This window comes from Phocoena phocoena, chromosome 11 (assembly GCF_963924675.1).
Source record: "Phocoena phocoena chromosome 11, mPhoPho1.1, whole genome shotgun sequence".
Classification (NCBI taxonomy): domain Eukaryota; kingdom Metazoa; phylum Chordata; class Mammalia; order Artiodactyla; family Phocoenidae; genus Phocoena; species Phocoena phocoena.
The window spans coordinates 51894916-51918068 of NC_089229.1; the positions used below are offsets into that span (position 1 = coordinate 51894916).

At 42.6% G+C, this 23153-nt stretch overlaps 2 protein-coding genes across 2 annotated transcripts in view; one reads left to right on the plus strand and one right to left on the minus strand.

Moving 5' to 3' along the window:
• Window positions 1-658, plus strand: part of GNS (glucosamine (N-acetyl)-6-sulfatase) — a 49385-nt gene extending 48727 nt beyond the window's left edge. The window contains exon 14 of the mRNA XM_065887112.1: window positions 258-658. Coding sequence (XP_065743184.1) covers window positions 258-333 — 76 coding nt within the window. The 3' untranslated portion in view covers window positions 334-658. The remainder of the gene's footprint in view (window positions 1-257) is intronic.
• A 20251-nt stretch (window positions 659-20909) lies between these two features.
• The window catches only part of RASSF3 (Ras association domain family member 3), a 73454-nt gene continuing 71210 nt past the window's right edge, over window positions 20910-23153 (minus strand). The window contains exon 5 of the mRNA XM_065887868.1: window positions 20910-21794. Coding sequence (XP_065743940.1) covers window positions 21645-21794 — 150 coding nt within the window. The 3' untranslated portion in view covers window positions 20910-21644. The remainder of the gene's footprint in view (window positions 21795-23153) is intronic.

Consider the following 23153-nt stretch of genomic DNA (forward strand, 5'->3'; position numbering starts at 1 on the left):
TCTTCTCCTCTCCACTTCTCCTCTCCTCTCTACTTCCACTATATTATTTTGTGCTTGCTGACTTACGATGGAAATGCTCTTAATTACTAAGTACTCTTGCTTTGTACTACAGACTTTCCCATTAGATCCCCTTCTGGTGACTTAATTTTTCCTTTTGTATCCCTACCTGCCATTCTTTCCAGTTAATATTCTGAATGAAGTACTCAATGGCTAATTGTAGTTAATGTGACGTTGTTTTTTTCTTTTTCTCTGCCCAGATATAGGTTTGACCCTCGTCTCATGTTCAACAATCATGGCAGTGTCAGGACTCGAAGGTTTTCAAAACATCTGTAGCACCTCTGTGGTTGGATCCCTTGCACGCCTCTTTCTGATGAAGTGATTGTAGTAGGTGTGTCTGTAGCTAGTCTTCAAGACCATGCCTGGAAGGGTTTCTGGACTGGCTTTAAGTCCTGTTTGAAAAAGCAACCCAATCAGCTGACTTCCTTGTGCAGTGTGTTAAACTGTGAACTCTGCCTGTGTGTCAGGAGTGGCTGTCCCTGGTCCCTTCATCAACTGGTGATGATACTCCTGAGGTCTTTGCTCTCACCAAACCCTTTCTGTCCTGGGGCCACAGTTCTTGATTATTCCCCATGTGTCTAGATTTGTAAATCCATTCAGATAAATGGCAATGCTTTAGGGGGGCAAGGTTTTTGGTATACAGCTTGACCTAAAATCAGAGGACCTGCATAGCATTCGAGATTGAACACGTCACTATCAAAAATACTAATATCACATGGCTTGAAGCATACCATCAGAGTTGAACCATCTGATTAAGAACAAATACCATTGTTTTTAGATCAGTAGAAATACACTTTATAATATCCATCACAATGGATCACAAATTCAAAACGCATCAGTGAAGCTCTGTTCATTTTTTGGCAATTCTGGGCTGGTGCTACACTGAATTAGAACAGTAGCAAGCTTTTGGTAAAGGCTAATTCCAGGTAGTTACTGAAGGTGATGGACATCTACTTTCCAGTGGCTGCTAATCACATGGAGTACCAGTGAACACCAGGGGTATCTGGGGAATGTCTCTTCTCTTGGTACTTTCCTTTCTCGGCTCTGAAATATAAAGTGGGTTAAGTATTTCAGCAGAGAAGAACTTCCAAGGGTTGGTGAAGGTTGTGTTTTCTGAGGGCCTTCTGCAGGTAGGGCTCTCTGGTTAACAGGTTGAAGGGCTATAAATCAGGGTGTAGTAAGTGCCTGTCCGGCAGGGAGCCTGGGTTCTAGTCCTATGTGTGAAGTTGTGAGACTCCCTCTGCATATTGCTGACATTCTGTTCATTTGTTACAAGATGTAAGAATTCCTTAGAGTTGATGCAGAGTACCAACTACTTACCTTCTTCCCTTTCAGCAAAACGTCTTCTTGAGTTTTTGGAGTCTTGTGTACTTGGGCCTAATTCACTATTCCTCTGTTGAAACCCGATCTTCTTGAGATTTCCTCACTGTTTAGAACACCTGCATTTCTGTCTCTTGGCTCGAAGACCACTCCCATTTCTTGTGTTTTCTTCACAAGAAGGTTAATTGGTGATGTGGCAGCAGGGGAGGAGGAGGAACCGTGGTTTATAACCTGTTCAACTCAGGCAGTAGTGATTTTAGCTTTATGTAAGGTCCTAGGTTGAGCTTTAAGCACTTTGTAAGACATGGCCATAAGTAACTCACAATTCCAGATAGCCATGTTGGGTTAACAGCCATTGGGTTTATTCCTTTACCTCATACAATCCCAGTAACTGGTGGTATTTAGAGGTGAAATGGGCAAGTGAAATGAATACCTCTGCTGTGACCATTTTAGGAAAAGAAATTCTAACCATTTTGTGACTAAAAGCAAACTACCATGTTGAGTATGGGTATTGGCTTTATTCTACACTTTTGAGTCTTCACATTCATCAGTCGGCTTCCACATTAATGGAAGTTGACAATGGTTATTCCTGAATAAAGAGAAAACAACTCTTACCAGGTCTTCTACTGTGATGTCATATTACTCAGTTTTACGATGCTCGTTCCTGAAAGCAGATGATGTAGTAAGAGTGACACAAATCAGCCGCTGATAGTACTCCTGTCCCACTGCTCTTACATTCATCAGACTTTTGTCTGGGGGGCAGGCAGGGCAGGGAATGCAGTGAAGCCCTTTTATTTTTGTACCCCTGATTTTTGAATGGCCTCTAGTTTGACTTTTTCTCGTGGACTGGTTGCATTCTGGATCTACACTAAAATCATCTTTCATAAAGAGACCTCAGTTTCTAGACTAGCAGACCACAAAATGCACTGGAATTTTTCAGAACGATATGTACAAGGGCCCCACTGCAAGAGGCTTGCCTTGTTTCTCTCTTAATTGTACTGATTTGATTTTGATTATTTTCCCTTTTAAGAAGACCAGGTCCGTATGTATTGGTAATAGAAAACTGTAACCATTAGGAACGAACAGAGGTCTTGGGGAAGAATAGAGATTTTGCCTTACAAGATTTCCTATTACAAAGCTCTCCCACAAGTAAAATTACATTCCCTACAACTACAAAGTAGGGCATGCCTTTTCAGTATCTTTGAATTTGACCAATGGTGCTGTTGCAAAATACATTTTAATTGACAACAGTAGGGTTTTTGTACAACATAGTAATGATAGCCATGGAAGGTTATATTTCTGTGTCCAAGGACTAGCGTTTTAATGAAAGAAGATAAAATTGTCCCAGGATCCTTATTAAGAGAAAGCAAAGGGTATTTGAACTGATCCACCAGTGGAACTAGGTGGGGATATTTGGGTCTTTTGTTTCACCACCGCTTAGGTCCAACTGAATTTGTGAATTCATGTGTTTGCATCATCTGTTCTTAGAAGTTATTCTGCCATGGCTCTGTGTCATCTCAGTCATTTGACTAAGGAAGTGCCCTTTGAAGGACCCTGTTCACTGCTGCACTTTTCAATGAATTAAAATTTATTTCTGTTCTAGTGGGAATGTGTCCTTTGTTTTAGTCCACAAGCAGTAATTTTGACAAGATGTTCTTTGCTGTATACTCTTTAATGTTTTGATCACTCACCTAGTACTAGAGATGGGCTGCTTCGCATTGGGTACCATAGTCCCTACCTGGAAACCTCGTTCGTGTGTATGTGTGGTCCCTGCTGCCCAGTATCCCTGAATGAGCACCATGTAGAAAATCCTTACTGATAAATCTTTATGCATTTACAGTTTGGAGAGAAAAAAAAAACTTACCTTGACCAGCTTTAAATTAGATAAACGAAGCTCACCGTCAAAGGTTCCTTGCCTTGATGTTCAGTCATGTGATCCACTGCCCTAAATGAGAAGTAAGTCCTACTGGAGTTGACAAACTTTTTCTTAAAGGGATAGTTAATATTTTAGGTTTGCAGGCTATGTCTCTATCACAGCTACTTAATTCTGCTTCAGTACAAAAGTAGCCATGGACAACACAAATGAATATGCATGGCTATGTTCCAACAAAACTTTACCCAAAAAAAAGCATAATTTGCCAACCCCAGACCTAGTAGGTTGCCTCTTATAAGTTCTGAAGACCAAGCAGAAAAACAAGATGTTAGAAGATACCCACCCATACCATAAAGTTTCCAGACTACTATACTATCAGAAAAACAAGTAATTGAGTTTATCACAGTATCAAGCCACCAAGGAAGAGGAGAACATTTATTTACTTAGACTAAAAGTGAGGGTAAGTACAGACTCTACTAAATCCATTTTTCTAATATGTAGCGCCCCCCCCACCATCCCCACTGAGACTGTACCCTGCCCTGTAGAACCAAACACTACAGATTTAGTATTTGTTTCACCTTCTTTCTCTGCCTGCCATGGGTTTAAAGGGCTAGTCACGTGTGTACCTTGAAGTCTGTAGTGGCAAGAGCAGAGAACCTAGGGGCCCCAAGCTGAACGCACTGTGCAGACACCTTTACTGATGGCCTAGGAATTACTATATAAGATTTGCATGTGGGACATGGGAGCCGGCTTCAGGACTACCACAGAGTAGATGACAGTTCTAAATCTTAGTCTTTGAGAGGAAGCTTTCATTACCACCTTCTGCTGGTGAGACCTGAGCTCTTATATATCCTCACCACCTGCCCCTCAGACTGCTGCTGATAGGTCCTCAAAGGGCAGAGAAATACACAGAATGGTTGTAATTAGTATTTATTGTGATAAAAATGGCTCCGCCAACAAGCTGCTTTCCTCAGCTTAGTTTATCCAAGCTCACAAAGCTCATTAGTCAAAGAGTCAAGGTTTCAAAGATGTGGTCTATTAAACTCTGCTCTTGCTCTGACCTAAGAAGGATTTTACCCTCCCTCATATGTCTGAGTGAGTGCCTACTCTGCCTGGACGTGGGCTGGGTTATGAAAGGAAATTACTCTCTTCCTGACCCCCAGGACATTACTATGTAGATTGAAAACTCATCCCTGATATCTGTAGTTACAGGGAAAACACAGTTTCAGACTAAGAAGGGGAGTTGACACTACCATTCAAGTGGCTTCTCAAAGTGAAAACAGCTCCTCTGACAAACCCTTAACTAGACTCACCAAGAATAATAGGGGCTCAATTAAGTAAAATCAGAAGTGAAAGGGAAGACGTTACAACTGTACCACACATATACAAAGGATCATAACAGTACTATGAACAACTAATTATATGCCAACAAATTGGATAACCCAGAAGAAATGGATAAATTCCTAGAAACACAGCCTTCTAGGATTGAATCATGAAGAAATAGAAAATGTGAATAGTCTGATCACTAGTAAGGAGATTGTAATCAACAAGCCTCCCAGGGCTTCCCTGGTGGCACAGTGGTTGAGAATCTGCCTGCCAATGCAGGGGACACGGGTTTGAGCCCTGGTCCGGGAAGGTCCCACATACTGCAGAGCAACTAGGCCTGTGTGCCACAACTACCGATCCTGTGCGTCTGGAGCCTGTGCTCCGCAACAAGAGAGGCCGCGATAGTGAGAGGCCCGCGCACTGCGATGAAGAGTGGCCCCCACTCGCCGCAACTAGAGAAAGCCCTCACACAGAAAGACCCAACACAGCCATAAATAAATAAATAAATAAAATTTAAAGGAAAAAAAAAGCCTCCCAATAAAAGTCCAGGACCAGGTAGCTTCACTGGTGAATTCTACCAAGCATTCAAAGTGGAACTAATACCAGTCCTTCTCAAACTCTTCCAAAAACAGGAGAGGAAGGAACACTTCCAAAATCATTTTATGAGGCCAGCATTACTCTCATACAAAAACCAGACAAGGACACCATAAGAAAAGAAAATCACAGGTCAATATCCCCAATAAACATAGAGGCAAAAATCCTCTAATAAGATATTAGCAAACTGAATTCAACAATACATTAAAAGGCTCATACACCATGATCAAGTGGAATTTAGTACAAGGATGCAAGAGTGGTTCAACATCCACAAATCAATGTGCTATATACCACATTAACAAAATGAAGGATAAAAAATATCATCTCAATAGTTGCAGAAAAGGCATTTGACAAAACTCAACTTTCATGACAAAAACTCATACAGAGATACAGAGTAAACATACCTCAACATAAAAGTCATAGATGACAAGTCCACAGCCAACAATGAAAAGCTGAAAGCCTTTCCTCTAAGATGAGGAAAAAGACAAAGATGCCCACTGTCACTTTTATTCAACATAGTATGGGATAGCTGATTCACTTTGTTATAAAGCAGAAACTAACACCATTGTAAAGCAATTATACTCCAATAAAGATGCTAAAAAAGAAAACTATATGTAAAATATTTTTTCTAATAAAAAGTCAAGAAAGAAAAAAAAAAAAACCCATAGTATTGGAAATCCTAGCCAGAGCAATTAGGCAAGTAAAATAAAAAGAATCCAAATCAGAAAGGAAGAAGTAAAACTGTAACTATTTGCAGATGACATATATAGAAAACCCTAAAGATTCCACACAAGAAAACTGCTAGAACTAATAAATGAATTCAGTATAGCTGCAAGATAAAACATCAGTATACAAAAATCTTGTATTTCTATATATTAATAAACTATCAGAAAAAGAAATTAATTCCATTTATAACTTCATCAGAAAGAATAAAACAGTGCAGCATTGGTGATTTAGTGGTGAGCATAGCTGCCTTCCAAAAAAGAATAAAATACCTAGGAATAAGTTTAACCAAGGTCAGAAACCTACACACTGAAAACTAAAAGACACTGATGAAAGAAATTGAAGACACAAATAAATGGAAAGATATTCTGTGCTCACGGATTGGAAGATTAATGTTAAAATGTCCATACTACCCAAAGCAGTCTACAGATTCAATGCAATCCCTATCAAAATTCCAAAGACATTTTTCACAGAAACAGAACAAACAATCCTCAAATTTGTATGGAACCACAAGAGACCCCAAATAGCCAAAACAATCTTAAGAAAGACCAACAAAGCTGGAGGCATCATGCTCCCTGATTTCAAACTATATTACAAAGCTACAGTAATCAAAAGTGTATGGTATAGGCATAAAAACAGACACATGGATCAATGGAACAGACTAGAGAGCCCAGAAATAAACTCATGCATTTATGGTTAATTTATGACAAAGCCAAGAATATACAATAGGGAAAGGACAGTATCTTCAATAAATGGTTCTGGGAAAACTGGCAGCCACATGCAAAAGAGTTTATTAACTAGACTACTATTTTACACCATACACAAAAGTTAACTCAAAATGGATTAATGTAAAACCTGAAACCATAAAAATCCTAGAAGAGGGCTTCCCTGGTGGTGCAGTGGTTGAGAGTCCACCTGCCAATGCAGGGGACACGGGTTCGTGCCCCAGTCCGGGAAGATCCCACATGCCACGGAGCGGCTGGGCCCGTTAGCCATGGCTGCTGAGCCTGTGCGTCCGGATCCTGTGCTCCGCAACGGGAGAGGCCACAACAGTGAGAGAGGCCCGCGTACCGCATGAAAAAAAAAAATCCTAGAAGAAAACAAGCAGTATGTTGCTTGACATCAGTACTGGTGATTTTTTGGATCTGACTCCAAAAGCAAAGGCAACAAAAACAAACAAGTGGGACTATATCAAACTAAAATGCTTCTGCATAGAAAAGGAAAACATGACAAAATAAAAGGGCAGCCTACTGAATAGAAGAAACTGTTTAGAAATCATGTATGATAAGGGGTTAATATCCCAAACATGTAAAGAACACGTACAACTTAATAGCAAAAAACAATTAAAAACTAGGCAGGGGCTTCCCTGGTGGCACAGTGGTTGGGAGTCTGCCTGCCGATGCAGGGGACATGGGTTCGTGCCCCGGTCCGGGAGGATCCCACATGCCTTGGAGCAGCTAAGCCCGTGTGCCACAACTACTGAAGCTCACACACCTAGAGCCTGTGCTCTGCAATAAGAGAAGCCACCGCAACGAGAAGCCTGCGCACCACAAGGAAGAGTAGCCCCTGCTCACCGCAACTAGAGAAAGCCCGTGCACAGCAACGAAAACACAATGCAGCCAAAAATAAATAAATAAATTTTATTTAAAAAACAAAGAGACAAGGGTGGGGGGGTGGGGAGGGGGAAGGGTGAGCTGTGACAAAGTGAGAGAGTGGCATGGACATATATACACTACCAAACGTAAAATAGATAGCTAGTGGGAAGCAGCTGCATAGCACAGGGAGATCAGCTCGGTGCTTTGTGACCACCTGGAGGGGTGGGATAGGGAGGGTGGGAGGGAGGAAGACGCAAGAGGGAAGACATATGGGAATATTAGTATTTGTATAACTGATGCACTTTGTTATAAAGCAGAAACCAACACACCATTGTAAAGCAATTATACTCCAATAAAGGTGTTAAATAAAAAAAGACAAGGGGGAGTTCACTGGAGATCCAGTGGTTAGGACTTGGCACTTTCACCGGCCATTGCCCGGGTTCAGTTCCTGGTTGGGGAACTAAGATATTACAAGCTGTGCAGCATGGCCAAATAAAAAAAAATTTTTTTAAATGTTTTTTAATTTTTAAATTAACTTTTTAATTTTAATTTTTTTTAATTTAAAAAAATTTAATTTTTAATAAAATAATAAAAGACAAAGACAAGGATGTGAAGAAAAGGGAACCCTTGTGCACTGTTGGTGGGAATGTATATTGATATAGGCACTATGGAAAACAGTATGGAGGTTCCTAAAAAAATTAAAAATAGAACAACCATATGATCCAGTAACCCCACTTCTGGGTATTTATCTGAAAAAAAAAACAAAACATTGATTTGAAATCCCACATTCATTGCAGCATTATTTATAATAGCCAAGATATGGAAACAACCTAAGTATCCTATCCATCAAAGGATGCATGGATAAAGATGTACATATATACATACAATAGAATACTATTCTGCCATTAAAAAAGAATGAAAAAATAAAAAGAATGAAATCTTGCCATTTGTGACAATATGGATAGACCCTGAGGGCATTATGTTAAGTGAAATAAGTCAGAGAAAGAAACATACTTTATTATCTCATTTTTTTAAACATTTTTATTGGAGTGTAATTGCTTTTCAATGGTGTATTAGTTTCTGCTGTAAAACAAAGTGAATCAGCTGTATGTAGACATATATCCCTATATCCCCTCCCTCTTGCGTCTCCCTCCCACCCTCCCTATCCCACTCCTCTAGGTGGTCACAAAGCACCGAGCTGATCTCCCTTATTATCTTACTTATACGTGGAATTAAAAAAAAAAAACCAACTACAACAGGACAAAAACAAAGCTCATAGATATGGAGAACAGATAGATGGTTGCCAGAGTTGGGGGTGTGGAGTGGGAGACATAGGTGAAGGGGGTCCAAAGGCACGAAGTTCCAGTTACAAAACAAGCCATGGGGATGTCATGTCACACCGTAGTGACTATAGTTAATAATACTGAATTGCTTATTTGGAATTTGCTAAGAGTACATGTTAAACATCCTCATCACAAGAAAAAAAAAATTTGTAACTACGTATGGCAATGTATGACTAATATAATGACCAAACCTGGTTTACCAGGAGAAGCTGGGGCCAACCTTTTGCCAAAACCTATCCAATTGTAGGTACCTGGGACAGGGCAAAGCTGTTCAATGGTAGAGGCTCGACTTGTCTCCAAAGGGGGAATAAAAAAGTCTTACATACATTATATACTTGAAGAGTATAAGCAAACGCTAGTTTGCAGCTATAATTACTAAAAACAAGTAGAAGCTGCTTTGCTGGAATGGTTGCTAAACTGTTGGTCTCAGCACATGCTGGGAAATATTTTAATGGACTCTCTCGGCTGGCAGACCCCAGACACAAATCCAAGTCTTCCCTCCAGGGGTTCTCCATAACCCACAAAGGCTGGTGCAGGGGAGAACACAGCACAGGGGTGGAGCTGCTCTTTTAGCAGTTGCTACAGGCCAAGATTCTGACCTGCTTTCTTTTTTCTTTTTTTTTGTTTTTGCGGTACGCGGGCCTCTCACTGCTGTGGCCTCTCCCGTTGCGGAGCACAGGCTCCGGACGCGCAGGCTCAGCGGCCATGGCTCACGGGCCCAGCCCGCGGCATGTGGGATCTTCCCGGACCGGGGCACGAACCCGTGTTCCCTGCATCGGCAGGCGGACCCCCAACCACTGCGCCACCAGGGAAGCCCCTGGCCTGCTTTCTGAGGCACCTGTTGTCCAAGATCATCAGACGCTACTTCCTTGCCTCATCCTAATGCTAGGAAAGTAGCTCAGAAATGCGAATGATTCTGTTCTTGCTTAAGTCCCTAAGAAAGTGGCTCCCCTGTGTCCTTTTCTTCCCCAATCCTCCCGGCTTTTCCCAGCTCCTCCCAGATCAGGTGAGAAGCACCTTTATTAGGCCTGACATCAACATGACATCTTGGATTCTTTCAGCAGTCTGCAATGAGTGACTACTAACTGAGTCATCTATCAGGCAGCCTTCAGCCTGTGACTGCACTTTTATGGATGCTCCCATAAAAAATGAAGCCCCGGGTGCCGAGTCTAGTCCTCTGTACAGCAGAAGAAAACAAAAACTGGGGGCCTCGGTCATCCTGCCCCCTTCCTCTTCCTGTAATGCCACTTAAGGCCCTAGTTAAGGGTTCAGCCAGGGGTGAACACTGACTTCACGAGGAGAGGCAGGAAGCTGTAGCTCAGGGTCTGCCTGTAGAGCAGCCCCATCCCTTCTCAAAGCTGCCCAAGTAGCTGTTTCCAGACACTGTGAAACGTTTAGTCCCACAGATGTTATGCCCTGCAGCTCAGAGAGATACAGAAAGAGCTGAAGATATGCTCCAGTCCCCACAGAGATTCCTATCTGGGGTGAGAATTCACATGCATGACAACACTGAGCAGAAACAAAGGCCAAAGGCCCCCAGACAGCACCTACGTGTGACCCTCTGGTCCGAATCGCTCAGCACCTCACAGTAACATGACAGCACGGGCATCCCTAGTCCCAGCTGCTCTCAGCATTTTGGGTCTAACTTGTAAGAGAAGACAGACAACACCCTGCCACTGTATTTATGGGGAGCACAAGGAAAGGCACTGAATGAAGATTTCTTGGTCTACGAATTGCCCTAGAATCTTTTGTTTTGCCGTCCCTGAACACGAGTCTAAAAAACAAAAACCAAGAAAATATTTGTTTGAAAAAATGTCCCTCCTGGAAATGACATCCTTAGGTGTTGCTTAGATGAATTTTAGTGTCAACATGATATGTAAACATCTTGGCCCAGTAGTAAAGCAGCCATACCACTATAGGAAGAAGGACTTGGAGAATAATACCACCTTACACTATGTCAGGCTTTGCGGTGTAGAATACCTTGACCTTCATTATCTTATTCGGTCCTCACATGAGCCCTGTGAGGAAAGCAAATGCATGATACCCTCCCACTTTACAGGGGAAAAAAAGTTGAGCTTGATCCAGAGCAATTGCCATTGTAAATTTTAACTTGCCCTTGCCAAAGATGAACCCTTAACCTGTGGAGAATTATTTAGACCTATATAAGTTCCTTTCTCGTAACAGAGGCAAAACAGCTAGAGTGACGCCCATTAACAGGCTGCCCAAAATAGGCCCGAGAAACCAGTGGCCATTGTGTCGAAAATTTTCATGTAAATCATGAATTCTGCCAGGTAACTCCTGCTCATCCTTAAAATCTTAGCTGTAAGTCACTCCCTCAAGGAAGCCTTCTCTAACTGCCTAAGTAGTAGACTCTCATAGCACTCTGTACTTTATCTTTGTGACACTTACCGGTTTGCAATACTCATAGTCTGGTTTCCCTGAAGACAGAACCGTGATTTCCTGCTCAGCATAATCTACCCAGTACCTAACATCCTTGGGTAATTTATACATATGAACTAAAATAGTTAAAACACTTGGTGTTCTACTCAAGTTTCTTTTTATGCAAAGAACAGAACAAACTAATATAAGTGACAGAAAAAAAAAAAAGGAAAAGGATGGTTGTAAGAATACAGCTATCACAGAACCCAACAGTAAACAGATACACTCATTCCTCAAATATGATTACAATTTGTTCTAAGCTGTTTGTGGGGGTGGGGGGTGGGGGGAAGAGGGAGGGAGGGGAATAGGAAGGGGTGGAAGGAAGGGAGGGAGGAAGAAAGGAAGGAAACAATCATAATTCACATTTTAATAAGCATAAACCCTACTGTATTTCCAATATGAAAGTAGGCTTAAATATTTAGAATATTATTGATCATATGCATTAAAGTTACATACTGTAAATAACTAAATTTCTGAGGGAACCAAAAAGTTGATAGCACCAAGCGACATCAGCACTTGTCATCTGGCAAACTTTTCAAAACTAGGCCAAATTAGGAATGTGTAGAACTCACTTTTTTTTTTTTGCACAAAATAACACTAATTTTTAAGGAAACTTACTTCAGTGCAAGGACCTTAAATACAAACATACCAAGTATATCTGTAGAATCTGTAGTGATGTCAACTGTCCTGTTCCTGAGGTGGTAATTTGCATCTTCTCTTTCTTGGCTGGTCTGTATGGTTAGAGGATTATCAACTCTGTAGATCTCTTAAGAATCCACTTTTGGTTTCATTGATTTTGTTTCTGTGTTCTATTTCATTTATTACCACTCTTTATTACTTCCTTTCTTCTGCTTACTTTGGGTTTGCTTTTCTTTTCCTTGTATCTTTAAGTGGAGGCTGAGGTCAACCATTTGAGCCTTTTCATCTTTCCTAATAGGCATTTAGTACTGGGTTGGCCAAAAAGTGCCTTTGGTTTTTAAAGTAAAAATAAAAGACGCATTTTTCATTCTCACCAATAACTTTTTTGGACAACGTACTCACCGTTTTGTTCCACTACCTTCTGCCATTTTTCAGGCATCTTCATAATTCCATCTTCCCAAAACTTTTTATCTTTTTGAGCAAAGAACTGTTCCAGGTGCCTTTTACAATCTTGCAGGGAATTGAAATTTTTTCCATTAAGAGAATTTTGTAAAGACAAAAATAAATGGAAATCCAAAGGTGCAATGTCTGGTGAATACAGTGGATGAATCAGAACTTCCCAGCCAAACTGTAACCGTTTTTGCCTGGTCATCAAAGAAACATGCAGCTTTGTGTTATCCTGATGGAAGATTTTGTTTTCTATCGACTAATTCTGGACGCTTTTTGTCAAGTGCTGCTTTCAGTTGGTCTAATTGGGAGCGGCACTTGTTGGAATTAATCGATTGGTTTTCTGCAAGGAGCTCATAATAGAGGACTCCCTTCCAATCCCACCATATACACAACATCACCTTCCTTGGATGAAGACTGGCCTTTGGTGTGGTTAGTGGTGGTTCATTTCACTTACCCCATGATCTCTTCTGTTCCACATTATTGTACAGTATCCACTTTTCATCACCGGGACCTCCCTGGTTGCGCAGTGGTTAAGAATCCACCTGCCAATGCAGGGGACACGGGTTCAAGCCCTGGTCCGGGAAGATCCCACATGCCACGAAGCAACTGAGCCCGTGCACCACAGCTACTGAGTCTGTGCTCTAAAGCCCGCGAGCCACAACTACGGAAGCCCGCAAGCCACAACTACTGAAGCCCACGCGCCTGGAGCCCGTGCTCCAGAACAAGAGAAGCCACCATGGTGAGAGCCCCACGCACTGCAATGATGAGTAGCCCCTGCTTGCCTCAACTTAAAGAAAGCCTACATGCAGCAACAAGCAAAAATAAATAATAAATAAAATTTTTAAAAAACGGAACATTTTCATTATGTTTCAGTAGAGAATCGCACGCGAAAATATGGTCAAGAAGGTTTTCTTCACTTATGTGGAACCCACACATCAAAGTGATTAACATAACCAAGCTGGTGCAAATGATTTTTGACTCTTGATTTGGATATTTTTTGAGTATGTCGGCTGTCTCTCGCATGGTATAACGCTGACTGTTCTCAATTAATGTCTCGATTTGATTGCTATCAACTGGTCTATGCAACTGTGGAGCATCATCCAGTGAGAAATCTCCAGCACGAAACTTCACAAACCACTTTTGACAGGTTCGATCACTCTCAGCACCTTCTCCACACACCGCACAAATCTTTTTTGCATTTCGGTTACGTTTTTAACTTTCTTGAAATAATAAAGCATAATATGCCGAAAATGTTGCTTTTTTTATTTCCACCTTCAATATTAACACATTTTTGACCGGAGACGTATTACAGCCACAGGCGTTAGCGTTTCTGCAAAAATCCCCCAGTCAATAATCTGTTAAAACGGCTACACAAAAACTCACCAATTTTGATGTCTTTTTTTAAATGCACGCTGATATGACGGCTACCACACACAATCTAACAAAATTGTTTTGAATGAAGTTAAAGACAACCAAGTGCTACTAGAGCCATCTTACGGGAAAAAACGAACGAAACTTTTGGCCGACCCAATACTATAAATTTCCCTCTATTTCTACTCTGGATCCCATCGGAGAAATGGGCACACGAGTACAGAGCTCACGTAAACAAAGATAATGCCTTCCTGAGGGAAGAGGGTATGATCCAACAGCTAACAAATACCAAGTAGGTTCCGAATTTACTCTTTCCATCTCCCAGAAGCCACACGGCCTTCTCCTCTCTGCTTCTCCTGCTTTCTCTGCAGTCTTTCTCTGTCCCTGAAACAAGGCCCAATGGTGGGTTCAGTTCCCTGGTTTATAAGTACCCATCACAGACTAACTACAATTCCTTTGTTTCTTTATTTAAAATTTTAAGAAAGTTTAACTGATCAACAGCCTTGTATCCCAGGTCTAACTAAGATCCAATTAGCCATGGTCAGGGCACAGGGTCAAGCTATGTATAGAATTATCCTTTCCAGTGCTAAATGAGGCAGGTCAGGGAGCCTCTCTGCAGGCTAGCCATTACTCTCAGTATGGAAGTAATTTGTTTAAAAGAGAGAGAGAGGTACAACTGTGCACATGGATATATCCTTTCAGTCTCTGAAATACTCTGGAGAGCTCTAAGATTTACAGTTAGTATTTGAAAAAACATGGGGTGCTTATTAAAGTAGCAGATTCTCAGGGCCTAGTATTAGCTTTGGCGTGGGAGAAGATTTTTAAATCCTCCTTTTAAAACTCAGCACCTCCAGTAGTTCTGGAGGTGGTCCATAAAGAGACAGGGTAATAACTTCATTTTTGTCTTGAAATCTCTTCCAACAGATCTTAAAACACTGCCCTTTCCCAACTATTAGCTTCATAACTTTTCCCCCAAGACCTACTGCGCCTCTGCTTGGATCGCCTTACTTGCAAAAGAACAAAAATTTTAAAATCAAGCTGGGGGTGGAAGGTGACACAGGGGACAGGAACATCCTTCCGGCCGCACCCACACCCTACACCCTAGCTCGTTACCTTCCTTGAAGCACACTCCCTTCCCCAGCACACACAACTCCTGCAGCAAGTTCATCTGGAAGAAAGGCAATGAGGCTTGGGCTTTTCTGAAGGCTGAGAGCCAGGTTCCTCGATTTCTAAGGCTGCGGTGTATTCTCAGATAAGCATCTTTTACTGATAAGGCATTCAGTGACATGCTTGATTTTACCTAAAAGTCATTGACTTGGAACATCTTCCTTGAGAGATCACACATGCAAGAAAAAACATTTGAAATGTTTGCCATTCGAAAAAGAATCTGAAGACACCATTTGTAGTTTTGAATAAAAGATTTGAATGTGGGGCTTCCCTGGTGGCGCAGTGGTTGAGAATCCGCCTGCTAATGCAGGGGACACGGGTTCGAGGCCTGGTCTGGGAAGATCCCACATGCCGCGGAGCAACTAGGCCCGTGAGCCACAACTACTGAGCCTGCGCGTCTGGAGCCTGTGGTCCGCAACAAGAGAGGCCGCGACAGTGAGAGGCCTGCGCATGGCGATGAAGAATGGCCCCCGCTCTCCGCAACTGGAGAAAGCCCTCACACAGAAACAAAGACCCAACACAGCCATACATAAGTAAATAAATAAATTTAAAAAAAAAAAAAAAAAAAAAAAAAAAGATTTGAATGTAAGCTATCGCCTCCCACCCACAGGGTAATAATTCAAGGATTCTAACTTTTGGCAAGACACCTCAGTGTGCTGCTCCAGAATTACTAGAGCTTTAGCAAATTTTATCGCACTTGAAAATCAGAAAGCCCTCTCGAGCAGAGCCCCCTAGAATCCCACTTTAGAGAAAAGGAACTCCACAGGGTTTAATTAATCTCCTGTGTCCACACAGGGTGGCTAAATTGAGGGGAGGGTGCACACACCAGGCAAACAACCAGATCTGTGCCACTAAAGACAGAGGCGCGTTCAAGGTAAGCCTCCTTATTTAGAAAAATCAATACCAACTCTCCTGGTTAAAGGAACTCCCTCCCTGGGAATTCCCTGGTGGTCCAGTGGTTAGGACTCTGCGCTTTCACCACTGAGGACAAGCCAGGCATTGCAGCCAAAAAAAAAAAGGACCTCTCTCCCAAACACAAAGCCAAAACCCAACTTCTCTTGAAACTTACAAAGAGTCCTGATGTTTTGTTTATGTGCAAACATTTTCAAATGCCAATACTCACCTTTCTCAGCAAGGAGAAAAGACGAGCTTTTGGAGTTCAGCTGCCACCAAGTGAGTCACAAGTGACTTTGGAAACTAAGATGAAAAGGTCTGTCCTCTACCTGGTCATTCTCACCTTACAGAATTAAAGGGAAAGATCTGTCAAAAAACCGAAATGAAACCAAAATCACCGACCCCCAAAAAACAAAAACCAACAAAACTTAAAAAACCCAGGGGTGGGATGGATCGGGAGATTGAGACTGACATATATACACTACTATGTATAAAATAGATTAACTAATGAGAACAGACTGTTAGCACGGGGAACTCTCCTCAATACTCTGTTGTGACCTAAATGGGAAGGACATCCAAGGAAGAGGTGATATATGTATACATGTGGCTGATTCACTTTGCTGTACAGCAGAAACTAACACAACATTGTAAAGCAACTATACTCCAATTAAAGAACAAACTAACCCTGCAGATGGAGTTAATACATCTTACCTCACAGTTATTTAACCTGCCCACTCCTTTCTACCACCACCACCACCCCCGCCCCACTTCTCCCCCCATCCTTATACAAAGCTGCTTACTTAATTTAGCACTTAATTAAGCAAGTAGTGATTCACACCAGACAGGTGTATACTTTCAAGACTTTGAATACTTAGTTTCCCATGTTTCTTTGGAGAGGACCATCCTTGATGAGGGTATAAAACTCCAGCGTTTGTAAGTATTTGGTGGCTCCTGGGAACTGTGACTTCTCCCTGAAGCTATTATTCCGGTGGTTCCAGGGAATTATTTTACTAATTACAGTGAGAACACGGGGTTTGGTTACCTGCTCTGTCAGTTTCTCCCACGCAACAGAACCTGTAAACAAAAACACAGGTAGGCGTCTCCTTCTGCCTAACTTAGTATAATCACTTAAATGGAATGCTAAATGAACAGCAACAACAAAAGGATGATAGAGCACTCTGACATCAAGCCACAAACCCCAACTGTGCCTAAAGAGGCCTGCTTTCAGATGAACTGCCCATTTGAGGCATCCTAATGGGCCCTTCACAGGTAGTTTTACTGAAAAACTCGGTAGAGCTTATAGGAAAAGCCGGTGGACAGGCAGGGCAGCTCTGCCACTCCCAGAGGGGCCGCGGGCAAGTTGCTGGACCTCAATGCGTTTGTTTCCTCATCTGTAAAATGAGGATGTTGACAATACCTATCTCATGGGAGAGAAAATGAGTTAATACATATTAAAGCTTTTCAGAATAATGCCTGGCACATGGTAAACACTGTGTTTGAACTTGCTATTATAGTACAGAAGGTCCCAACTTAATGATGGTTTGACTTACAGTTTTTCGACTTTACAATGATGTGAAAGTGATACGCATTCAATAGAAAATGTACTTGGATCTTTTTTTTTTAATTTATTTATTTTTACTTTTGGCTGCATTAGGTCTTTGTTGCTGTGCGCGGGCTTTTCTCTAGTTGCGGTGAGCAGGGGCTACTCTTCATTGCAGTGCGCAGGCTTCTCATTGGGTGGCTTCTCTTGTTGTAGAGCATGGGCTCTAGGCGCGCAGGCTTCAGTAGTTGTGGCACTCGGGCTCAGCAGTTGTGGCTCACGGGCTCTAGAGCGCAGGCTCAGTAGTTGTGGTGCACAGGCTTAGTTGCTCCGTGGCATGTGGCATCTTCCCAGACCAGGGCTTGAATCTGTGTCCCCTACACTGGCAGGCGGATTCTTAACCACTGTGCCACCAGAGAAGCACCTGTACTTGGATTTTGAATTGTGATCTTTTCCCGGGCTAGTGACATTTTTTGTTTACGAGGGTAAACAACCAATATACTTAGAACCATTCCGTCCAGACAACCATCCTGTTTTTCACTTTTAGGACAGTATTCAGCACATTACATGAGATATTCAACGCTTTATTCTAATAAAATAGGCTTTGTGTCAGATGATTGTGCCCGACTGTAGGCTAACGTACGTGTTCTGGGCAGGTTTAAGGTAAGCTAGGCAGAAAGATGACGTTCGGTAGGTTAGGTGGATGGAATGCACTTTTGACTTACGATATTTCCAACTTACAATGGGTCTATTAGAACATAACCCTACTGTAGATTAATGAAGATCTGTATAGAGACTCTCCCCCTTCTTTCAAAAACACAAAACTCGTAATCAGGATCACCTGACAGAGTCCCAAAACAGTGTACAATTCTTGAGAACTAATTTTGCAATGTAAGAATATTCATTTAAACTATTATCAACAGGTAACAAGTTCCTAGGGCAGGAAGCTAACTCCCTTTAAGGGATAAAAATTCCAAGACACTCCCACTGCACCTTGGATAGTAACTGAGGCCAAACTTCCAACTAGATTCTTCTGGATATTTTGGTGAAAAAGATCTATATTGAGCCATCATTTCTATCATAATATTTTCACTTACAAAGCAGCTATGGTACTTGAAATGCTTTCCTCCTTACCGATTCACCAGTGCCTCTAGGGGGCAGTGCAGTAGTAAGAACACTTGCACCTTCTGGGCACAGTGCAGTAGTAAAAACAAACACTTGCACCTGCTTCGCCAGTGCCTCTAGAGAGCAGTGCAAGTAGTAAGAACACTTGCCTCCAGCAGGCTTGGAAGCCTAAGAGGAGAAGCAGTTGCGCACCCATCCCATGTGAGACAGTCACACTGACCCCAAAAAAGATACTTTAATGTTGAAAGTGGTCTATTTTAAGGGTAGGAGGCCTCTGGGCAGGAATGGGTGGTGAAGGAAGAGGCTAAGAAAGAGACAATGTTCTATTTTGGTAGTGGTCACAGGGCAGCCACTTTATAATAATTTCTAACCTATTCACATGCTTTATAAACTTGTAAATATATGTATATTTCACAAAACAATTGTTTTACGAATGTGTTGTATGGGCAGACACTCACCTCTGGTTATTCTCCCCAGGGGATAAGGCAAAGGAAAAAATGACATTTGGGAGAACAAATGTGCCCCATTCAAACCTAGTGAAAGTTGTCATATTCCAGCCCGTGTCCCCAGGTATCTACAAAAGCAGCTCCTCCCCACCCCTGTGACCTTCTTTTACCTGGCGTATAACCATAAATAAAAACACACAAACATCAACTAACAACTTCAACTTTTAATAATGGAAACGATTTGCCATACCAGAAACAATTTTAGGGAAGAAAACTCTTCCCCATAAAAATAAGCTCATCAAAATTATAAATATTATAATTTTTTTACTTCTGCGATTTAAAATGCTCCCCTGCAATACTACCGCTTCACTTAACCTCGTTCCTGTACCATCACATATTGAAGAGAAAACAGTATTACAGCAAAGCTTAGATAGTTTAATTTAACGTAAGAATTTGTACAATGATTTTTTTAAAATCTTTGGCCTCAGTGGCCTCTTACACATTAAAAATGCTGCCGCAGTCACCAGTGTTTGGGAGAGACCGTCGGTCTTCAAGAACCATGAACCGACAGAATTTCAACACAGTAAGTTTTCCAAATTGCAACTTGTAGTGCACCTGACAGTGAGCAAGGTCCTGGATAATACAGACGAGGATGCCTAATTTAGACAATCTACTTCAAGTAAAAAAAAAAAAATTTTTCACAGATACCCATCAGCTACTACTTTAAGGTTCTAACAGTGTCTTCATCTGAGAAACAAAGGCTTCACAAAATATGAACTTACTGGGATGGGTAATTAAAAGACCAGGTGGTCGATAACAGTATACTCACACCCAAGCCATCATCTGAATAGTAAAACCAGTATGAAAATCATGAAGGCGTTCCCTGAACAATGAAGGTAAAAGCGTTGGATGACAATGTCACTAAAACCTCACTGATGTGCTGAAAAGAACTTACATGCAAAATTAAACAAGATGTGCCATACATATTTTATAGCTATTTCTACTTTTTTTTTCTTTCCAACTTTCCTTAAAAAGCTTAGGAAGATATGATTGTCTCAGTACGTGTGTGGCACAGAAGAAGCGACACTTACATCTGCCTCCAGCAAGACGGGTGTTCTCTGAAAAGTCAGAAGAGCCACCAAGAAGAGAACAGAAATGCAATAAAAAAGGCACAGTTCACTTAAGAGGCAAAGAACTGAAGCACCTTGGAATTTCAAAAAGAATCCATTAGGTGTCACCGAAGTGTTAACAATTCCTTGGGAATTTATAAACAAACAATATCTAGACTAAAAATAGACTGGCACAGTGCACCCCCTTCCTGTTGTTTTCAGATTAACTGCTGTGTGAAATGAGGTTATTAGCCTGCTTTAAGGAAGGCTCTTATTGCACATGCATTTCTTTGGTTTGCAGGAACATGCACTTCTGTTAAAATGTTTCCATAAAGAACCCCCCCTCCTGTGTGGTCCGCTGTGGATGGACACTGCCCGCCGCCTTACAGCCAGGTCACCCTTTGGAACTGAGGGTCTGACTGTCCTGGGTCTTTAATCCATACCCCTGTTCTACATTATGGAAGATCGCACTTCTATTGATAAGACAAAGGGAGAAGGGAAAGCAGGGAGGAGAGGGTAGGAGGAAGAAGGGAGGGAAAGACAAAAGGGAAACCGAGGGAGCGGAGGGAGTGACTGTCACAAGTATACTGGGAGCGCCTCACCTGACAAATCCCCCGGATGCTAACAATCTGGGCAAGTGCCTCCTCCCCAAACTCCTTTTCCACTTTGAAAAGGACCTCGGGGGAAAACTGTCACCTCACAGGAGTCATAGCAGATGCTCACTGCCCCATCAGCCCAGAGAAGCTGCACCAAACAGACCTTCCACTCCGGGAAGGAAGGCATAATGGGCGCTGGTCCACCGAGAGGGCGGCTCTGTCCCTGTTTGAAAGATTCACCTGCCTTCCCTGGTCAGCTGCAGTTAGTCCCTCCTTCTGGTCCAGCTCCTACTTTCTTTGGTTCTGCTTCCACATTTTACCCACTCATATTGTCAAGTAATATGACAATGGATTTCACGTCTCTAAACTGAAAGCTTCTAACTCGTCTACAAGCAAATTCACCTTCTCCTCTACCATCCACTTGCCCAAAACACCTCCCATCAGGGCTCCCCACTTCCACCCCACCTTCTTCCAAACTTGCTCTTTACTTTCTTTGTCAGACTCCTCCAAAATCCTTCACCAATTCCTCAGAGTTCCTAGCTTCCTGTGCCTTTCCATTCATATGGATCGTTGCCTGTGACATTTGAAAGAAAAAACAAACCATAACAGGTAGTTTCAACATGACAAGTATTCAGAGAGATTCCTCGTTAAGCTTTTAAAAAATCATTTGCACAACCCTAAGCTTAACATCATCATCACATAATTAACTAAAACAAAATAAGAGAAAAGGGAAAAAAAAACCCCGAGTCCATGCTTCAAAACACTCTAGAATGCTCCAGATGAGACTACAGGTTCACAGCTTGCCAAGAGGTAACACCGCAGTGCCTTAACAGAACAAGCTTGCAGAATCCCTTACAGAGGATGCCCACGGTGCAGGATACTGCGTGACCGGTTTGGGGAACTAGATCCAGAGATTTTTAAAGGGGAAAGGCCCTAGCATCATGGGGCAAGAGAACCGCCCTCCGACAAGAGACACACTGGCTGCTGGTTTGCACGCAGGTCCCGCACTGTCCCCAAGGGGCAGGGAGCCCCACGCTTTACCCGGGTTTCCAGGCCTCGCTGAGGGCTTCTTCCAGCTTGTGTCTGTAGGCCGCGTAGCGCTCCTTCAGGTTCTGTAGCTGCTCATCTTCTTCCTTATCCAAGATCCGCAAGAAATTCTGTAGCTCTGGCAGGCTGAAGGCTTCCCACTGTGAGAGAACACAAATACGAAAAAATGCCAGGTGTTTAATTCAGCATCAAGACTTAGGAATGCGGACGCCAGTGCAGGGAGGCGTGGCTGCCCTCCCCTCCCAACGCACACTGCCCAGCACTGCCCGGCCCTCTCGGGAGTCCTGGTGGACAAGAGCTGAGCCTCCCGACCAGATGTCCACGCCGTCCACTCCCTGCTCGGTTCACTCCCTTCGCCCTCTGCTCCCCTCCTTCCAGCCTCCTCCAAAAGGGCTCTAAGGCCAAAGTCCTCCTTTAGACACTCTGACCCCCAGAGGCATGAGAGATAACTCCACACTCCCTCCACCTTCCCTCTACGGGGAGCCCTCATTGTCACTGCCTTCCTTCCCAGCTCCCACGATCAATCTCACCACCTCCTAGGCAGCTCTCCCTAGTGCTGTCCACCGCCATCTTCTCCTCCACCCCTGGGACAGCCTCCCAGCTCCACCCAAAAGCCAGCCTGAATACGAATACTCTCTGTAAAATGCCAATCTAAGCATTACCCTCCCCTGCTTGGAATCATTCAATGGCTTCCCTTGGTTGTTTCTGCTGAGTCTGAAAGACCCTCCCCTCTCCAGCCACATCTCTCTCACTGTGCCCCTCACTCATTACCTCACATGGCTTTGCACATGCTCTCCCTTCCTCCACTTCGCCTGGCGAACTCCTTCTCAACCTTCAAGTCCCAGCTTAAATGCCACTTTCTCTAGGAAGCCTGCCATGATTTCCTCCCCTTCTCTCCCAGCCAGGATTAAGTCTATTAGAGGCTCTCGCTGATCTCTGGTAGCCTTGAACACAACCTGATCACAAAAAAATCTAAAAATTATTATAATTATTTGCTTAGTATCTCTCTCGCCTACACTGCAGCTATTGTACTTTTCACTATTTGGGCTTTGTCTTTGGCCCTTGAGTTTCTGAGTTCTCTTTCTCTAATAGCAGCTGGTACTTAGCAGGCACAAAATAAATGTTTGCCGGGTTTTTCTTTAAAATTTTTTTAAATTTAAGCAGTGAGTATCAAGAAGGGTATATGGCTTCACCTGGGAGGGTTTTTTAAATTTTTCAACCTACACGTCCTCCCCACCCAAAAGGAGGCCCTGGGTCCTGGGCTGAGAATCACTGTCTGGGCCAGGAGCAATTTCTGATGGGGGATTCCCAGGGGTATGGGGTAGGGAAAAGACGAGATAACCAAATACAGGTGCAAAGAGAGGAGACAGAATAAAACCACCAAGTAGGCCAATGACAGAAGGCTCTCAGAGATTGAGTGTGTGCTAGTTATTAAAGAAAATGAGAAGTGAAGCAGGAGAGCAAAACTTTCTACATTAGAATATTCTGTTAATTTAAAA